This window comes from Colletotrichum karsti (genome assembly GCF_011947395.1).
Source record: "Colletotrichum karsti strain CkLH20 chromosome Unknown Scaffold7, whole genome shotgun sequence".
Lineage (NCBI taxonomy): Eukaryota > Fungi > Ascomycota > Sordariomycetes > Glomerellales > Glomerellaceae > Colletotrichum > Colletotrichum karsti.
The window spans coordinates 742,768-761,845 of NW_024065907.1; the positions used below are offsets into that span (position 1 = coordinate 742,768).

The 19,078-nt window shown below is 53.8% G+C and overlaps 5 protein-coding genes across 5 annotated transcripts; 2 read left to right on the forward strand and 3 right to left on the reverse strand.

Annotated features, from left to right (window-relative positions):
* Positions 1-84: 84 nt before the first annotated feature.
* Positions 85-3,532, reverse strand: CkaCkLH20_03027 (uncharacterized protein; the record flags this gene model as incomplete). Its single annotated transcript, XM_038885746.1, has 6 exons — positions 85-1,490; positions 1,544-1,581; positions 2,390-2,587; positions 2,639-3,052; positions 3,112-3,172; positions 3,235-3,532. 6 exons carry the CDS (start codon positions 3,530-3,532, stop codon positions 85-87), a joined length of 2,415 nt encoding a protein of 804 aa, XP_038748945.1.
* A 1,370-nt stretch (positions 3,533-4,902) lies between these two features.
* On the reverse strand, positions 4,903-6,278 carry CkaCkLH20_03028 (uncharacterized protein; the record flags this gene model as incomplete). The annotated part of the gene is made up of 3 exons (XM_038885747.1): positions 4,903-5,455; positions 5,515-5,834; positions 5,883-6,278. 3 exons carry the CDS (start codon positions 6,276-6,278, stop codon positions 4,903-4,905), a joined length of 1,269 nt encoding a protein of 422 aa, XP_038748946.1.
* Positions 6,279-9,504: 3,226 nt separating this feature from the next.
* CkaCkLH20_03029 (polysaccharide deacetylase) lies at positions 9,505-11,464 on the forward strand (the record flags this gene model as incomplete). The annotated part of the gene is made up of 2 exons (XM_038885748.1): positions 9,505-10,848; positions 10,901-11,464. 2 exons carry the CDS (start codon positions 9,505-9,507, stop codon positions 11,462-11,464), a joined length of 1,908 nt encoding a protein of 635 aa, XP_038748947.1.
* Positions 11,465-12,208: 744 nt separating this feature from the next.
* CkaCkLH20_03030 (uncharacterized protein) lies at positions 12,209-15,688 on the reverse strand (the record flags this gene model as incomplete). The annotated part of the gene is made up of 4 exons (XM_038885749.1): positions 12,209-12,471; positions 12,531-13,548; positions 14,553-15,323; positions 15,377-15,688. The coding sequence occupies 4 exons, from the start codon at positions 15,686-15,688 to the stop codon at positions 12,209-12,211; spliced, it is 2,364 nt and encodes a 787-aa protein (XP_038748948.1).
* Positions 15,689-16,845: 1,157 nt separating this feature from the next.
* CkaCkLH20_03031 (uncharacterized protein) lies at positions 16,846-18,711 on the forward strand (the record flags this gene model as incomplete). Its single annotated transcript, XM_038885750.1, has 3 exons — positions 16,846-17,445; positions 17,498-17,689; positions 17,734-18,711. The coding sequence occupies 3 exons, from the start codon at positions 16,846-16,848 to the stop codon at positions 18,709-18,711; spliced, it is 1,770 nt and encodes a 589-aa protein (XP_038748949.1).
* Positions 18,712-19,078: the final 367 nt, after the last annotated feature.

Here is a 19,078-nt window from a genome sequence, read left to right on the forward strand (position 1 = left end):
GGTATATCGTGGCCTATTGTACAAGTTCCAGTTGATCATGTCTATGACCGCTGCTACACAACTGTCCAAAGAAGAGCTTGGAATCTATGCTGACAGCTGGCGGAGGAGGTCCTTGGCCACGCCAAGAAGACGTCTGTCATCCCAAAATTGGCCGATCAGCTGCAGACCCGCCAACTTCCGGCTTTCGTCCGCATCCGCAGCTGACGACTCGATCTTGGTTGGGATGCTGATGGCCGGCAATCCCGCCAAGCTTGCAGGCACCGTGAAAACATCATTCATGTACACCTGCACCGGCGTCTGCTGCCTAATCTCCTGAATCCTCGGCGCAAACGTCGGCGCCGTCGGACACAGCAGGAAATCTACCTGCGACGGGCCCAGCTTGTCCTGCAACTCAACCTCGTCCTTCATGTCGCTGAGGTCGAACTGCTGCGGGTCATACAACGGGTTCTCCAGCCTGAAAACTCGGTCAAAGTCGCGCTGGACGAGCTTGCGCACGCGCTGCGCCTGGATGAAGTAGTTGTCCATCGCCTCCGAGCTGAGACTGTAGGAGCCGAGGAGAATGCGGCGCTTCACCTCGTCGCCGAAACCGAGACCTCGCGTCTTGGAGTAGAGGACTTCGCCCGCACCGTCGCTCTCGTCGCCGCGGGTGCCGTAGCGGACGCCGTCGTATTTGGCGAGATTTGATGATGCTTCAGCAGGTGCGATGACGTAGTATGCCGAGAGAGCATGTTTGGTCGAGGGAAGAGAGACCGGCACGATCTCGATGCCGGATGCCTCGAGGAGGCCTGCAGCGTTCGACCAAGCAGTTCGAATCTCGGGATCTAGTTCTTCGATGTTGTACTCAAGCGGAATTCCGACTCTCAGGCGTGTGCCTGAGTCTGACCTTTGGTCTTGCTGGGTCTTTCTGAAGGTTTTTGAGAGAGACGTCGGGTCTTGCGGATCGTGTTCTCCGTCCAGACCAGTGCCGAAAACCAGGTCCTCCATGATCCCTACCTCCCGCGCGAGCAGTCCGACAGTATCCAGCGAGTTCGCATATGGAACTACGCCCCATCTCGAGAGCATGCCGTATGATGGCTTATACCCCACGACACCGCAGTATGCTGCGGGTAGACGAATCGAGCCGCCTGTATCGGTACCCAGCGCAACATCCGCCTCACCCGTCTGAACCGCGACCGCGCTACCGCCCGAGCTTCCGCCAGCGGATGTTGGCGTGGGGGACAGTGGGTTCAGTACCGGTCCATGCACCGAGTTCAAGGAATGCGATCCCATTCCGAATTCATCCATGTTCGTCTTTCCGACAACTCGGGCGCCTCTTTCGCGAAGCTGGCGCACAATAGTGGCCTCGAAGGGGCTTTTGTGGGAGGAGAGGATCGCGGAGGAGCATGTTGTCGGTAGACCATGGGTGGCGATGTTGTCTTTGACCGCAAGAGTAAACGTTTTGTTCGAGTTCGAGGCGGCTGGAGGAGCGATTGGGACTCCTTCTGCGGGCTCTAAGGGTAGCTGTTAGCTCTGGCGGAAGCGAACTGCAGTCAGTCCACTGTACCTGTCTTTACGAAGTGATTGAAGTCATGGCGCAGTCGCCTTTGAGGGCCGACTAGCTGCCCAATTCTTCTCGACCCCAGCGCCCGAGGGCGTAGGCGCAAGAGTTTGGCATGGGAGGACATGAGGCCGCCAATGCCAGCCTGTGATGGTTGTGCTGGGGGCTAGTGAACTTTCTGGGGAGCTGCCGTCACGGAAGTTTGCCCGCCAAGTTGAGCGGGTGACTAAGCGATGCGGCCCCACACCGTGTCTGTGCTCTCGTCCGGCCCGCGCCCGGTCAATGTCCCGCCAAAACCCCACCGTACTTCCCCAGCTGGGTCACCGAAGCTTGCACCGTGGGCGACAGGTCTCACTCTCCGGTGATATCCTGCATATAAATCGGGGCCATGTTTGTGATGTGTCGGATCCCCAACCGACGCTAGAAAGATGGCCGTCACTGGTGCCTCTGGCGCAGACCCCTACCTACATACCTGTGGTCTGCATCGATGTGTTTGGATGGCCAGGCTACTCTACTCATACATTCACTCTCACACCTGAGTTCTTATTTCATATTATACTTTCCCGTACAAAACTACTGAGTCAAGTAGAAGAATTCGTGACTTCCTTTGACAAGATCCTGTTCCTTGGCCTCACTATCAGTCCTCACTTCAAAGTTATTCGTCTTCAATTGAACTCGAATAATACGCCAAGACTTGGAGAGTTCCTGCGGATTTCTAAGGTTTCACATCACCTGATAAGTCCCGGAGTTCTTCGAATGTAATCTAGGATGTGCAAAGGCACCCGTATCTCAATAAGTTGTCTATAACACGATCTAACGCCACGGCCATGTGCACCTCTCTTTACAAATTACCGCCCGTCATTACCGGAGTTGTAGTTTGATGCATCCGAAGGCTGATATTGTGTCCCTTGGCTCCTGTCCGCGGCGTCCTTGTGAGATTCCCCCATAGGAACACCCTCGTAGTGAGTAACCTTGGAACCACTCTTTCTGTGGTCAAACACCAGTCCTGGGTGTCCCACATTCAGACAGAAGACAGCAATGGTCATAACCCTGAAGAACCATCAGTGAGTGCGAACTGGGAACTGCAGACAGATCACTTACGCCGACTCCATGGCAATGAACGGAGCCTCGTCTCGGAACCAGTGGCTGAAGTAGCCCTCATGCAACTCTACAATACGGTAGACGCATCGAAGGAGGATGAAAAGCGTGCTGAGCCCTAGGAACAGCAAGAAAATCTTGAGCCTCCCGTTCATCTTCGACCGACCGATTGAGCGGTTGTATCTGATGATGTAGTCCGCGAACAAGATAGAGAACACAAGGAGTGAAAAGACCTGGAAAACCAATCCAGCCAAGGAAATGTTGACTCCTCGATCGACGGCCTCTTTTGTGGTGCTAACAGAAGACGAACCGCCGCCGACGGCCTGCAGAATGAGGGAGACGATATCGGCAGGAATGAAGATCCAGTAAAACAGCTTCGGCCTGACGCGGGATAGCGAAGGGTCCAGATGGTTGATTCTACACCACGAACTGGTGAGTAAACTGCTCCATCGCTCGGTAAAATACGGGCTGCTTACGTTTGGGAAAGAAGAACGTAAACAGCAGCGGAGAAGAAGACCGGGGCGACCGTAATACAAACTTTACGCATGCAAGATTAGCGTCAGGTTGTCGTTGATTTTCTGGTGTTAGTGAAGACGAACCGATTTGCATCAAGAACCCCTCGAAGTTGAACGGGTTATCGTAGATAAACAACCGTCCCACGTAGCCAACTATCTCCAGAATGCACCCAGCGATCATGCTCCCCATGAAACCCCATGTTCGTGATCGAATGCCCTGTACGGCATGAGCAAGCAGGGCGATCGAGAAAAGCGCAATGAATGTGGCGCTAGCTGGCACGGAAGGCCGGTACTGTAGAACGCTCCATTCGATCGGGCAGAGCTCGAGAGTGCAGTTGGCGTTTGGCCCGAAGGCAATCAGGCCGTCCGGTAGCCTCGACATGTTGGGAATATCGGATCTCGTCAGATCGGTTGGACGGTCATCATTGTAAGCGCAATGGGATGGAGGACATGTCTTCTTATAAATCCCGAAGCAGGCTCCAGAAGGCTTGGTGGGGGAAAAAAGAAGCGTTGGCAACCGAAGGGCCGTTAGTCCGCAGGATTCGGTGAGAATGGGCGTCCGACATCTGCAAGTATTAGCTCCGTAGCGTCAGACGGTGGCTTAGACATGCTCCGACGTGGTCCACTATCTAGCCGCTCCCTTACCAAACGTTGACGTGGTTGATCTAACCGCCAATCTAGCTAGATTTCATTGGGCGGACGTCAGGAATATTTTCATGGAAGTAGATTTCGGGAGGCGTAGCCGCAGTACCGATGAGATAACAAAAGATCCTTCCTTGGGAACTCAAGTACACGATGAAGCCATGTACTCCCCGTTTGCGAGCGGAGATCGAGAACTTACCATCCAATTTCAGCCATATCGATGATGTATTTTCAGATACTGGTTAAGATTGAAACCGGTTGACAATTTCTGCAAGGCAAACAGAACAATACCCCTGGCATTGAATGTCAACGGGAACTCGTGGCCGCCCTGGATTAAGGCAAGCTGACGTTTAATCGTGTGAGTGATCTTACCCGAAAGGGAAATAATGTCGCGACGCTAGCGCCGCGTGGGTCTCCCGCCTGGGTGGAGCTCCCGAATCCCGTTATCCAACGGGCACCTTTGATTTAGGCAGACTCAAACGCACAACATGGTGAGGGATGAGCTTAGTAGTTGATTCCCTTGTTTGATCTCAGCCCCGTGTTCAACAGAATTAGATACCGCCATTGGTAGCGATGAGGCTGAGCAGCGTGTTCGCGCGCGAGAATCATACCATATGCGGTTAAAACATCGCGATGGAATGCGGCCCCGCCATCCCTCGGACTCTGAGCGATGACAAGGGAAGGCGCGTGGGAAGAAACTTACCCCACGAAGGGAAAAATGTCGCGATGCAATCACCTGTGGCTTTCAACGTTTTAATAGTTGTATATGTTGTGAAACTTCTGGATCTGATGTGGCTTGACCCAGCCACTTTAGTGAAACTCACATGAGATTTCATGTCGTGATGGGTTGCAGATTCACTCAGTCTTTAACTCAAAATTCAACACAAGAAAGAGCTGAATCTGTTAATCGCAATGTAATCAGACTCAATAAACCGGATTTGGCCCTGTCCGCAGCTTTAGATTAGTGAGAATCGTTCGCGATTTCCCTCTCTGCTCAATGTATCTATCTGTGACGTTCCACCCTCAAATACAACTGAAAGCCAGAACAAGCTAACAACATATGATATCAATGAAGGCTTCCCGTGTCAAAAAGCCTCTACTACTGTCTCTTCATAACGTAGCTCTGTTGCAAATGTGTATTTCTTGAGGATCCCACTTCCCGAGGAGATGAGTTCTGTACTCGTCCACCACATCAAACCCTCTGCTCTTGATAATGTCCAGAAACTTCAACATGCGCTGTTGCTCCGCAGGCGTCTCCATCTCCTGACCGACAAAGTCAGCAAACGGCAAGTAAAGTGCGAGGTCGAGGCCGAGCTGGCCTATCAGTGTTTCGACGTGCCCGAGGGCGGCCAAGGCCTGCTGGTGAAGCACTTCGGCGGGCATGATAGGCAAGTCGCACATAAGAAACCTCCACGCATCATGTTGGAGCATGTGAGACAAGCCAGTGAGAGCCCAGTGGTAGTAAGGGCTGATGCTGGCGGAAGCATGGTCGTGCGGGTCTGTAGACAGTTGCATGAGGTTCCCAATCATTCGGGACTGCAATGCTGACACCTCGCAGATGATATCCAGTCCCTGGACCTTGAGGTCGATCGATTCTTTGAACGATTCAGACCCGTCTGAGAAGAGTCGCTGTTCTTGTGTTTTGGTGACCCATGTCATAGCCCTAAACTCGTCAGCTTGCCTGTGTGTTTGAGTGCTCGAAGATGAGATTTGGCAGTTTACCTTGGCTGCAAGCTTGCCCACTGCCACATCGCAGAAAGCATGGCGTCTACCTTTCTGGAGTCTGGTGATGGCACCGTCCCACCTGATGCTTCAACGGTGAGAGGCCGCGCCGGCCAAGGTTCAGGAGCGACCTGAGGTTCGACTGGGGGTCCCCTTTCTGCAATACTAGAAAGAATGTCTAGGAACTTGAAAAAGCGAACCAAGTCTTTCTCAAATGGCGTCCAAGATGAGATTGGATACTTCTGGCTGCATGCTTTCAGAAAGTTGGAGATTCTCGTGAGCCACGACTTGAAAGTCCCGTCTTTCTGAGCTAACATGAGCTAGAACCGATAAGTACTAGGCTCAAGAGTTTAAGGATGTGCTCTCACCTCAACCGCCGCCAACAGGAGAGCACTCATCAAGACCGGAGTGAAGTTTGTCGTCTCGGGCTTCTTGAGCTCTAGTTCAATGACAGACTTCTGTCTCACCCAAGTTTCCATCACGTTGCGCTTCTCTTTGGCGTTGATCCTCAAGATCTGAGGATTTCGAGAAGCATACAAGGCCCCTACAATGGACAAAGTACGGCTGACATTCTCATCCTCGTGCGACATGGCCGTCACGGTAGCACTCCTTAAGACCGAAGCTTGGGTGAGAGAGCCCATGGCTTGGAAGTAGGTGCTGATGTAGCGCCATGAGTCCTGCACCAAGACTCTGGGAATCCGCGAGGGCTCGCGCTGCTGCACGAAGTGGAAGGCTGGTGAAGTTCTCGAAGCTGCGCACTCCATGCCGCGGGTGACGCAGCTCGAACACGGACGACCGCCATCACACTATTCACGTCAGGAAATCCGAACCTTCTGGCCCTCAGAGTGAGTCAACTGACTTTGATATGCGACTTCTTGCAAGGAGCACAACGATGCCCGACGCGTCGCCGGTCAAGCTGCCCACATGGCATTTGTACGTTCTGGCTGCCCAGCAAGCCGCTGGGTGGTCTCAGTGAAAGTCAGATATGGCATGACCACCGGACACGGAGGCCGATCTCCGGATACGCAATGTGCCGGATGTGACCGAAAGCTACGGTCGGCGACGGGAGGTTTGGTTAGGGATGAAGGGTCGTCAGCGGCTGCTCAGTTATCCGCGGAGGCCGGAAACCCGTACGGGCACTCTTTGTGGCGCAGACGTTGATTACCTACTGATTGAACGAGACCTTAGCGCGCTGAAGTGAAAAGGGGGCTTGGCAGCGAACAGCTGGCGTTACGCTCGAGGTCGTGAACAACTTTCACTTGGAGCAAAACGCAGCCGAAGTCACCACGGAAACCTTCGACCACATTGTTCTTTCTGTTAGGAAAGATGACTATGTTGATGATTCTTCCCGACTATGCTTGTAAATCCGAGCATTAACGGATGCGCTGAGCCTGGCCTTCCCTCTCAGCTGGCACCAGCTGTTCATGATCTCTCTCATTCTATGATACGCTCTCACACTCATCATACCGAGCTTCACGACGATCATGAAGAGACAGCAAACGAACAAGCTTTTTCAAAGCAACGCAATGTCTCTTCACCACAAGATAACCGATTCTTAGCAGTCTCACTTATTACTCATGCTACGTTATACTGGAACCAAGTCGGCCCGGTATCGCTCTTCCTCTGCTATCCAATCTCACTACGACCAACGTAGTGGGTTGGCAGCCTGCGGTAGCCTAAAGACATTCCACAAATGGTGCGTAATCCCCTGCTGTTTGGCCTTACGCGAAAGTGATAGAAAATCTTGCTCTGCATCATCCACTGTACGGTACTTTCTGGTTCTGTTGGATTGGTCGCCTCGAACGGTCTAATTTAGGCTCCTGCCGGTAAGATTGGATGTTCAGCCTCTTCTGACGACCAAAAGATGATGGCTGTCTCGAGCAGCATGATGAACAATGACTTTCGAGGGCTCACTCAGCGCGGTCGTCCGTCCGATGAAAGTCTCAACTTCTTCAATTGACCGTTTCGTTTTCGTTCCATTCTTTAGTCAATTTATGAGAGACAGACTGTTGCTTCCCGTGCAGTGAGGAGAGATCTCGCTTCGCTGAAGGATTCGTCCCTCGAGGGTGAGTTCACGCGCCGACCTGTTGCCCCAACTTGGTGCACTGATCAGGCTGCGCTGTGTTTGCTCAGGTAGACCCCACCTGCTCATGGCGTGAGCTCCTATGCGCCAAGATGGACAGACAGATGCATCAAGACGCTAGCCAGGAGAGCAGCGCAAGGAGCATAAAGGGGCGAATCGGGAGAGGCTCGGATAGGTGTTGCTTCCAGCGGATGCGAGACGTCAGCTCTGTCATTACCTGTCAGATTTATCGTGAGGCATTTCGAACAGCGAGACACAGCTTCCTTTTGAATGTCTGAGACAGACGCCCGCTGAAGGGGTTCAGCCTGGCCAGCGCAACGGCGTCAGACTTCACAGCAATTCGACGACCAACCTCGTATGAGGCCAGCCGCTGACATAAACCGGGACTCCATGTCTTTGGGATTCTGGACCTCCGTGATCGAACGCCTGTGCTGGCGGAGCTGGGTGTCCAGAACCACAGAACCCTGTGAATCGACATGTCTGCTCCAACAAACAAGCCGCCAACCCCTGTCCAAAGCCCCTGATGGCTTGCACCTGCGTCCAGCCCAGTGACCCATGCCGACGAACCATCGACGATGTCCGCTCCCCTGATGGGCGCCGCAACTGTGCCTTTGGCGGGCGCGCGGGTCTTATCCCCGTGAAATGAACTTTGACATTCTCGTTGGAAAAATTCTGACGGAAATCCCAGCTAGCTAATAGAAATCTGTGGAGAGAAACAAAGAACAATGAGAACGTCCAAATTGCGTCCCAACATGAGATGATCTGGACATAAACTCACTCGCTACACATGAGGCAAAGATCGCCACAGTTGATATTGTCGATATTGACTCCAACTTCCAAGAGTCTCCAGCCCCAAAGAGGCGCGCCATCAGCCCCGTTCTTTAAACCTTTGGAGAACGAACGAGGCCATGGCTTTCATGATTCATCTCTGATAGATGGCGCGTGGAGGGACTCCGCGCGCGGTGTCGCAGGGGTGAGCCAGCCCGACTCGCTTCAGCTTCGGGTTTTTTGTCCTGTCCGTCGGGGGACGAAGGGGGCCTTTTGGGGGAAGGAGACGGCGAAGTGCCGGAGGGTTCGGGGCGATGTGAGCGTCGCATTAAGCTAGTTAATAAGGACTCAGAAGTGGGCGATTTCCGAGTCATGCTGAACTCGATTGGCTGGTTTGCGGCTCTCCAAATTGACCAAGAACAACTTGAAAAGTCTAACCGGCGGAGACCATCAAACACAGCACAACGACATGCCATTACTTAGGTTTCTTTTAAAAGAGAGACCCGCCATCATCTGGCATTGATGGTCTTGGCAAACATCGTGATGGGAAAAGTCCGCCCGCCTCGGGTTATGGAGTCTCGTCACTCGGGTTCTCACACGCCATCGTCACAAACTGTTGGCGAAAGGTGAGAGAAATTTACAGGGCTCGACATGCATCGGCTAGCCCATCTTATCTCCTGCCCTTGCAACAACACATGCAGGTACCGCAAAATATGGGACTTTTGACCTCTCCATTTCCCAGCCCGCTGGGCGACTCTGCAGATGCCAAGTCGCAGCTAGCCCGGTTTCTTTGCTTTTCCACCGCTTGAATGTTCGCCTGGCGAGGGTCCCCAGGCATGACTCGGCCTTGTTTTGGCAGTTGGGACTGGAATCCTTGGCCGTGAATCTTGGCAATTAAAACGGGATGAACGAGATGGGGACGTTGGCGCTCACATCACACGCAGAAGGGGGCCATGCAGACTTGGCGTGGTGATGGGATATATCATGTGGGAGCCCGCTTGCTGACGTTCGGTTCGAGATCTCTACTCTCTTCACTAGTCAACTGTCAGTCGCGTTGTTGTTTGGCAGAGTCACTCGTTTCCTCAACCAAGTCATTCTTTACATAATATACAAATAACTAGTCATTCTTTTTACTCGCCATGCATCTTCAGACTGTTGCTGCCACGCTCCTCGTGGCCGGAGCTGCTGCTTCTCCCTACCGCCGCCAGACCTCCAACGAGACCTACTGCGATGAAGACCTCCCCGAGACGACGAAGCCTACCTCCACCAAGGCTCACTTCCCTCCGTACCCCGTGAACACCACCATCCCCGGTGTTCCCTCCAACCCGGGCGCCGGCGGTAACAGCCCTTCTTACCCGGGCAAGCCTTCCAACCCCGGTGCCGGCGGTAACAACCCTTCTTACCCCGGAAAGCCCTCCAACCCTGGTAACGGCGGTTCTCCCTCCAACCCGAGCAAGCCCACGACCGGTGGCAACTCGCCTTCCACCCCCAGCCAGGCTTCTACCGGTGGTGACTCTTCCAACTCCGGAAACACTGGCAACGGCGGTTCTCCCTCCAAGGGCGGCGACTCCGGCTCCCCGTCTTACCCCGGCAAGCCCTCCGCCCCGGGTGCTTCTACCCCGTCCACCCCCGGCGGCAGCGGCAGCGGCAACTCTCCCTCTTACCCCGGAAAGCCTTCCACTCCCAGCGAGGCTGCCACCAACCCCGGCGGCGAGTCTCCTGCCAACCCCGGTGCCGGTGGTAGCACCCCTTCGTACCCGGGCAAGCCCATTACTCCCGGCTCTTCCTCTCGCCCCTGGGTCCCGTACCCCCAGAACACCTCCGTCGCCTCGGTCACTCCCTCATTCACTACCATCCCCGGCGTCGCTCTTCCCACCGTCCCCGTTCCCAGCACCACCGTTCCCGTCGGCAGCAACGACACCGCCACTGTCCCCGTTCCCAGCTCTACTGCCCCGGCTACCACCATCCCCTACGGTGTTGCCATCACCAAGTGCACTGTCGAGGGTGACTTTGCTCTCACCTTCGACGACGGCCCGTTCACTTACACCAACCACGTCCTCGACCTCCTTGCTGAGGCTGGTGCCAAGGCCACTTTCTTCGTCAACGGCAAGAACTTCGGCGACATCACCCAGGAGACGGATGTCGTCAAGCGCATGATCGCCGACGGTCACCAGATCGGCTCTCACACCTTCAGCCACCCCGACCTCGCCACATTGGGCGATGCCGACATCATCCCTGAGATGACCACTCTCGAGGATGCTCTGATCAACATCATCGGCAAATACCCCACTTACATGCGCCCTCCTTACTTCAGCTGGAACGACAACACTCTCTCCATCCTCAAGGCTCTTGAGTACCACGTCATCCACGCTGATGTCGACTCCCTCGACTACGCCAACAACGCGCCCCTCGGCAACTTGACCAGTGTCGGTATCTTCGAGGAGGGTGTCAACAAGGGTGGTTCTATCGCCCTTGCCCACGAGGTAAGCTGACTTGGACAACCTGGAATAATTCCGCTGCTAACATCAAAAACAGGTTCACCAGAACACCGCTGAGTACCTCGTCCCCGAGTTCCTCCGCATCATCAAGGAGAAGGGTCTCAACGCCGTCACCGTCGGTGAGTGCCTCGGCGACCCGGAGGCCAACTGGTACAAGACCAAGCGCACTTCCACCCCCACCGCCACCGCCTCCAAGATCGTCGTCTCCATCACCAGCACTGCTACCCCCACCGGCGTCATCGGCCCCGACGGTGCCTGCGGTGGCTCTGAGGGCTACGTCTGCGCGGCCGGCTTCTGCTGCTCCGAGTACGGCTTCTGCGGTTCTTCCACCGGCTACTGCGGTACCGGCTGCCAGCCTCTCTTCGGTGTCTGCGGTGCCGCTGGTGCTGCCCCTGCTCCCTCCGGCGGCGATGCCACCGGCACTGCCAGCGCTCCTGCTGCCACTCAGACCTCCGGTGGCGTCAGCCCCGACAGCTCTTGCGGTGGCGCCAACGCCTACACCTGCCCTGACAGCACTTGCTGCTCCGAGTACGGCTTCTGCGGCACCACCACCGCTCACTGCGGTACTGGCTGCCAGCCCCTGTTCGGCACTTGCTCTTAAGCTGTCGTGGTCGGAGAGTTTGCGTTTGTAATGTTCGTCACATCAGGGTGATGTGGTTTGGGTCAATATTTCCTATATATATCCTGTAGAGTGTGTATAGAGTCAATAAAGTGTACTTACTTCACTGGTGTTATATAGCCTCCAAGCCAATGCAAACTCGTATATCCCAGCTTCCAACTGTCCCTCAACAATCGGTGACGATATACTGCAAGTAGAACTCGTAATATCAATGAGATCACGATGTTGCAAGTCATCATCGAATGGTCAGTTCAACGGTTGTGAAGGGCTTGAAGTCAAACTCCTGAGTCAGTTGTTGTCAGCAACTTCATACTTGAGACATCTCCAACTGCTGGTATCCAATGAGAGAGAGCTTTACATATTGCGGTTGCAGCCAAGCCTGCCGATGGACACCCAAGAACGTGATGTGCATTTGGTGCGACAACGTTGACGGTGGCCCGAGATCCGTTCCCGGGCCGCTGGACGGGTAAAGGGGGAACGCCAAGTACCATGTCACATACGCGGAGCTTAGTACTTGTTTTATTTTATTAGATATTATTGAGAAAACATACGCGGAGCTGTCCAGTGGCATTACACCGACAAACCATTTCCGTCAGAACTTCTGCACATCTAGGCCGAGAAGATTTAAACAAGAACTAAAATTGCAGCAAAAACAACATCAAAAAAAGGCAATATGAATAATAGCAAAAGCAATATTGGCAATGATAGCAGCGACAGACACCCACCCTAGACCACGATCTTCTCCTTCGGAAGCGGCGAAATCTTCTTGCCACATGTCCAGAACTCATAGTTCGCGTCCTTTGCATGCTGCTCAAGCACCGGGTTGGATACGCTGATGGCTTTAGCCCCTCTCGCAAGCATGTCATCGCGATACTCCGTGATGTACTTGATCACATCCGCATCTGCTCCTCCGGCATCGCGAATGCTTGCAATGGCTCGTCCCAGCCTTAGACCGTCCGTCAAGGCGCACACACCGGCTTCGCCTCGGACTTTTGGTAAAAACTGTTGTTAGCTTCGGATCCATACTCGAGAGAAGTTTTGAACTTACAAGGCGTCATTGAATGCGCCGAGTCTCCAGCGAGAGTAATTCTGCCTGCGGGCAGCTGATCAGCTGCCAGTTCCACGCTCTGCAGCACGATGCCCGGCTGCCTGTAACTCTCAACCGGAACTTTGTCGACGAGCACACGCAAATAGTCTGGGTAGATCTTGGTCTTCTCCTTTGCGAACGCCATCAACTCCTCTCGTGACGCCGTGACAGTCCAGAACGGCCTCTCCTCCGTACTCTCGGCCGCCGCCCGATCGATCCAGTGGAGGATGAAGTAAAAGTACCCTGTCTTCTTGTCGGGGCTGATCTTGTTGAGAGCAGCGAACAAGCTGGCCTGGCTACCTCTCTGGTTCTCGGGCGATGAGTCCAAGACGATGTAGGCAGAGTGCCCCAGCTCGAGCTGGTGCACGAGGTCCTCGCCGCTCAGCTGGATCTCTCCGACCAGCGAGCCGACAGGCAGCGGCTTAATCACGTCCTGCCCCTGCAAGATATGTTTGCGCACGAGACTGCGGCTGCCCTCAGCTCCGACCAAGATGTCACCTGTCTCTGAGCTACCGTCCTCGAAGTACGCCGTAACCTTGGCGTCTCGCTCTTCGATCCGCGTCACTCGCTTGTTGAACTGCACCGGCAGGAACTGCAGCAGCCAGTCGCGAAGCCGCTGGCGATTGGCACGTACGATTTTGCCGGTATCGTCGTCCGTGACGCCAGCACGCCAGTCCGGCTTGCTGGCGTCATAGAAGACGAACTGAGCTGGGATGTGGTCCAGGGGGCTCAGGTGGTTGGTCTGCTCGATGGGACCCAGGTCCGCGGGCATCGATGCTGAGAGTTCTGCGAGTACGGGTCCGTGAAGAGCTATGGCCCAGCCTTGAGCTCTGGCATCGGCTCTGGTGTCGCGTTCGAAGATGGAGAATGATATGTTGTTCTTGCGGAGTATCTGGCCAAGCGTGAGGCCGCTGAGACCGGCGCCGACGATCAGAACATGAGGACTTTGCTTGGAGGCCATGGTTGCCGTTGAGTAGAACTGATTAGAGAAGGTGATGTGTGTCCGAGAGATCTCTGAGAATTCGGAACACATCAAAGATTTTGATGCCATATATATACGTGCTCTCCCAACACGTACCCCATCGCTTCTCGGACTTTTGACCTCGGCTTTCTCATCCACCCCATAACCCCATAATGGAAATGAATACGCAGTTGAATGCCTGCTTGCCAGTTTCACCTCAGGCTTCAATTGGTCTTATTGCTGTGTGATATGGAGTTTCACTGGCGCTTGCAAGATTCCGATCCACACGGATGAGGCAGCGACAGAGCACTTGAAATGTCCGGGCTGCATCCCGGGTGTTGGAGACCCACCTCCGGGCCGTCTTAGTGGACCCGGCCCCACATGCAGATCTATGCGGTTGAAATCATTATGGTCTCTGGCTGCCCCCGACTTTTTTTTCCCCAGAATCTCTGCTGTTTTCACTTCTCTGCCCACTCCAGACTCCTCCCCACTCACAATGCCGCCTTACGGTCATGCAGGTCGAAATGACTGGAATTATTTACGCTCCCACTGAGGAGTTATTAAGAGGGCTGCGGTTTATCGACGTTTCCACCTGTCTATCAGCTGCGCCGCACACAGTCAAACTCATCATATTTTAGAAAGATGCCAAATAGGGTCATATTGCGCCGTGCAAACATCAACAACAAGTCTTGGGGTAGAACTTGAGAAATCCATTAGCCTGGAAGCTCGGTGTTCTGTTACTCGACAACAACGATTTCCTTGTAATCGCTGTCCTTGTTCTCTCCCATACTCAGCATACGAGAGGGAACCTAGTCCACAGACGTAAATACTCCGTCTCTCCAAATGATCTCGATAGGTAGACACCGCCCCTCTGTATTCGCCAACTCCTCCAACACGTCGCCTTTTATTAAGACCAAGTCCGCATTCTTGCCTTGTTCAATTCTCCCGCGATCATGAAACTTGAACCGGTCTGCTGTGATCGAAGTTGCTGATTTGAGCACATCCATCGGAGACATGCCGACCTCTTTCACGAGAGCACGCATCTCCATGTGCATACCGAGCCCGTACGGCAGTCCAAACCCCTTGCCCGCGGCGTCCGTCCCTACAATCAGAGGCACTCCGGCTTTATATAAAGCCTTTGTGTTGGCATACGCGTTTGCAATGCTCGCCCTCGGCTTTTGTCCAGCCGCCAGGCCTAGAGGTTTTGTCGGCGCTTTCTGAATAAGCATCTTTTGTGCGAACGGGTCTTGTAGGAATGACTGTTGTACTTCCTGGCCCTCATCGGTTTGAGAGGCACATAGGCCCAATGTCGGATTGCAGTGAGCACCATTATCCAGCAAGAGTTGGATGTAGTCGTCGCTCGGAGGCTCGTCGAGAAACATGTGGCTTAGCCCGTCCGCTCCAGCGCGCAGAAGGTCCATTGCGCCGGCATAGCTGAAGGCGTGACCTGTCGTGATGACTCCGTGCTTGTGAGCAGCGGCGACGACTGCTTTCTGAATATCCATAGGTGGTCTGGGCAGGTCCATGCCGAGCGTGTCGCCGAGCTCGTGGAACATCTTGATGTACGCTGCTCCGTTTTCTTTGATTTGCTGCTTCACAAAAGGCTCTGCATCTTCCGGCTTCCGTAGCATTGGCCAGGTGGAAACGATCTTGTCAACAAGGTGATCACCGCATGGTTGATCCGCGAATTCCTTCTTCATGACTGGTATGGGCCAGCCGCCTTCGATGACCGCACCGAGACCCGCGCATTTGAAGTCGGCGTATTTTGACTTATTGGCAGGTGCGCTTGCCAGCTGCATTTGTGTCAGTTTACTCGAGTCCCATGCGATTCGTGGTGTTGACTTACCTTTTTCAACTCGGCATTATCTCTAGGATCATTGTGCATGTCGCAGACAGTGGTGACGCCGAAGCGCAGGGATTGTTCGATGCTGTTGACATTGCCAGACAATGCGTGAACGTGGGCATCGATTAAGCCGGGTATGAGTGAGTCTCCGGGTCTTGAAATGACTGTGATGCCGGTTGAGAGGTCGCCGTTAAATTTGCCCTTGCCCACCTCTGCGATTTTACCATCCAGGACGAAGACATATCCCTCATCGACGATCTCGGTGCCTGTGAATATCTTGACATCCTTGATTAGCACAGAATTTGGTACACCCATGGTTGTGTACCTGATGTTTGTGTGTTGTTTTTGGTGTTGTGGTTTGTAAGCGTCATTAAGAATCAGAGAAACATCGCGAGCGGCATTCCCCTGGGGATGCTTTAGAGATTGCCAACCAGCTCCTTTTCTCTTGTCCTAAACAAGTACGTCACAGCTGGAATTGACCTTCGCGCGCTACCTGAGGAGCACAAACGGAAGCTAACATCGAAAAAGCACTAACAAGCACCGCCGGCAGACGAGTTAGGCGAAAAGGTCGAGGTTTCGGAGCGTCTTTGTTAGCTCGTCTGAAACTTTGGCTCGATAGCTGCTGCTCGCCACTGCCGTGATGACGTCCTAGTCAGAGCGAAACGGGAATGAGATGACAAGCGGCGCGTTGCGTCGGTCCAAGCGAACATCGTAGGCGCCGACGCCAATCTCAACCGGGGCACCCAGCATCGACGTCAGGAACTTCAATAAGAAAGACGAAAAGGGGGCTTTGCAGGGTCGGAGGTGTTCTAGAACGCGAGGGCCATGTGGTGTGGCATGCATTGCCGGCGATCCAGGACCCATGGGAATCTGGTGTTGCGATCGTGGGGTTTGTTAAGCGCTGAGAATCCCATGCGACCCGGGGAATCAAGTCCGGCGAGTTGCGCTGCGGTCTCACCGGCTTGTGGGCTCCACAGCCGTTGGCCCTCCTGGCAATCATTCTTTTCACTTCATCATCAGCTATTCGATTATTTTCAATAAAACAAATGGATAAACATTTATAAGATTGCTAGCTTGCTCGTTCTAAGGGATGTGTGACTGGGTCTCGCCCTCTTGGACCACCAGTCTCCAGAACTGAGGAATAGTATCATGGGCAGCCATATAGACCATCGGAGGCAGCATTCTGACATTTTGAGCTTATTCATACCATCTCTGAAAGACTGTACTCGAACTAAGCAAGCTGAATACCATGAGGAGAATGAGCTGGCAGGGTCGTTATCGTCAACTCACTAACAGTGACCCCTCATCAGTGGGGGCCTTCTCACTCTCCTCAGTGGGTCGCAACTCACGATGAGATTCGCAGGAAATGGTATCATCGGCCATTTTTCTAATCTCACAACAAAGGCCGCATCCTGATTGTCTTCCCAATTGTCGCTCTAGATCTTCAAGGCATGCCCCATACAACGGTGAAAATGGCAACTCAATCTAACCGTCTCACAAACTACGCAGCTTTCCACCGTCAAGATGGCTCTTCTCCGCAGATCGGACACCTCGACCCAGCACAGCAGACCATCCAACCGTTGACCTTTCTCTCCGGCACACCAGTGGAAAATCTTTACCAAGTGATCGAGGCAGGGTCCGAAAACATAATCGCTGCCGCGATTCCTGCGATTCCTCTGAAGGATGTGAAACTGCTCCCTCCCATCTCAGGACGGGACGTTCTGGCCGTCGGCAAGAACTACATGGAGCACGCCAAGGAGTTTAACAGTTCAGGCTACGACAGCTCCGATAAGGTCGACAAGCCCAGCCACCCAGTCATTTTCACCAAACGTGCGACTTCCATCATGGCCGATGGAGAGAACATCCTTCTTCACAAGGGCTTCACGGAGAGTGCTGATTATGAAGGCGAGATCGGTGTGATCGTTGGGAAGGCCGGTTTCCGGGTCAGGGAGGAGGATGCCTGGGATTATGTCTGGGGATACACCATCATCAACGACCTGACAGCGAGAGAAAGGCAGCGAGACCACAAGCAGTTTTACATCGGCAAGTCTCCCGACACCTTCTGCCCAATGGTAAAATCTCACTTCAATGAATTGCCTTTCACCCTTGCTAACATCAATACAGGGACCGGTTGCCGTGCCCAAAGAAAACCTGCCGAAGACCCTCCGCATCCAGACCCACGTCAACGGAGAGCTGCGCCAAGATGCAACAACAGAGGATCTCATTTTCTCGATTCCTCATCTCATCAGCACGCTCTCGGCCGGCACGACCTTGCAGCCTGGTGATGTGCTCGCGACCGGAACGGCAAGTTCGACTGTCAACTTTGGACTCCGGTACCGCTTTACTGACATGACGTACAGCCCGCTGGAGTCGGCATCGGACGCAACCCTCCCGTCTTCCTGAAGATGGGCGACGAGATTGCCATTTCTATCGACGGAATCGGGACTTTGACAAACAAAGTCGCCGAAGACTCAGCCGCCAACACGACCATCGAACGAGTCACGTCCCAGTCCGCTTTCCAACTAACAAACGCGACAAGGACCATCCATGGTACAGCTGGCTTGACTAAAGTCAACTCCAAACTGCTCAACTACCGGCGCATCGGCACTGGTAAAGAGAACATCATCTTCGTCCACGGACTCGGCGCAACGAAGGAGTTCTGGACTCCCTTGGTCACCGAACTTGGTCTCGAAGACTCTGCCACTTTCCATCTCTTCGATTTTGAGGGCCACGGGCTCAGTCCGACACACCCTCTGAGCAAGATCTCCATCGAGTCTCTCGCCGAAGATTTGATTGGAATCTTCACAGGCGCTGGCGTTTCTGCTCAGAATCCCGCCATACTCATCAGCCACTCGATGGGGTCTATCATCTCCACCAAGTTTGCTCTCGATCATCCTTCCCTGATCAAGAAGTTGGTCCTTATCGGCCCGCCGCCCTCTCCGCTCCCGAGCACGGCTGCCGCCCACCTTCTCGACACTGCGGGTTTAGCGAGAAGTCAGGGCATGACCTCCGTCGTTGAGCAGAACGTTGCACTCATCTCACAATCCTCGAAGGCGAAAACTCCTCTTGCCGCAACTGCCGTCAGAATGAGTCTCTTGAGCCAGGATCCTGAGGGCTATGCGAAGGCGGCCTCGGCCCTCGCTCAATTCACGGAGCCTTTGCCTCTGGAGAAGCTGGGCGTTGAGACGCACATCATTTCCGGACAAGCTCCCTCTTCTGGCGACGAGTATGTCAGAAGGATCAGAAACTCGACGCAAACTGTACTCTCTCATGTTGGACATTGGCACTTGTTCGAAGATCCAGTCGAAGTTGCAGCTAGCATCAAAAGTTTCTTGTAGATGAAGCTCATCGGAACCAAGTATCCCGTGGTGTTTGTTGCCTCAGTAAGCTTAGCACGATGAATATAGTCCATGACGCTGCAAAAGTATGCAAAGGGGCCTGAAAAACTCCAAAATGTTCTGCAACCCAGTGAGGTTAGGTAGCCGGCATTCGATGTCAGCCTACGCAACATTTCCACCATTCCCTACAACCCGGACTTTCTTCATACCAAACCACCATCCCTTTTGCTATTTAACTTCTGCCCTCATCTCGGCCTCCGCATTCTCGTGTCCAGGATAACGTGCGCTCGTCAAGTAGTGAGGTCGATGCTTGTTGTCATCGCCCCAGTTCCAAGATCAATGACCTCGTCGCGTACTACGCGTTTCT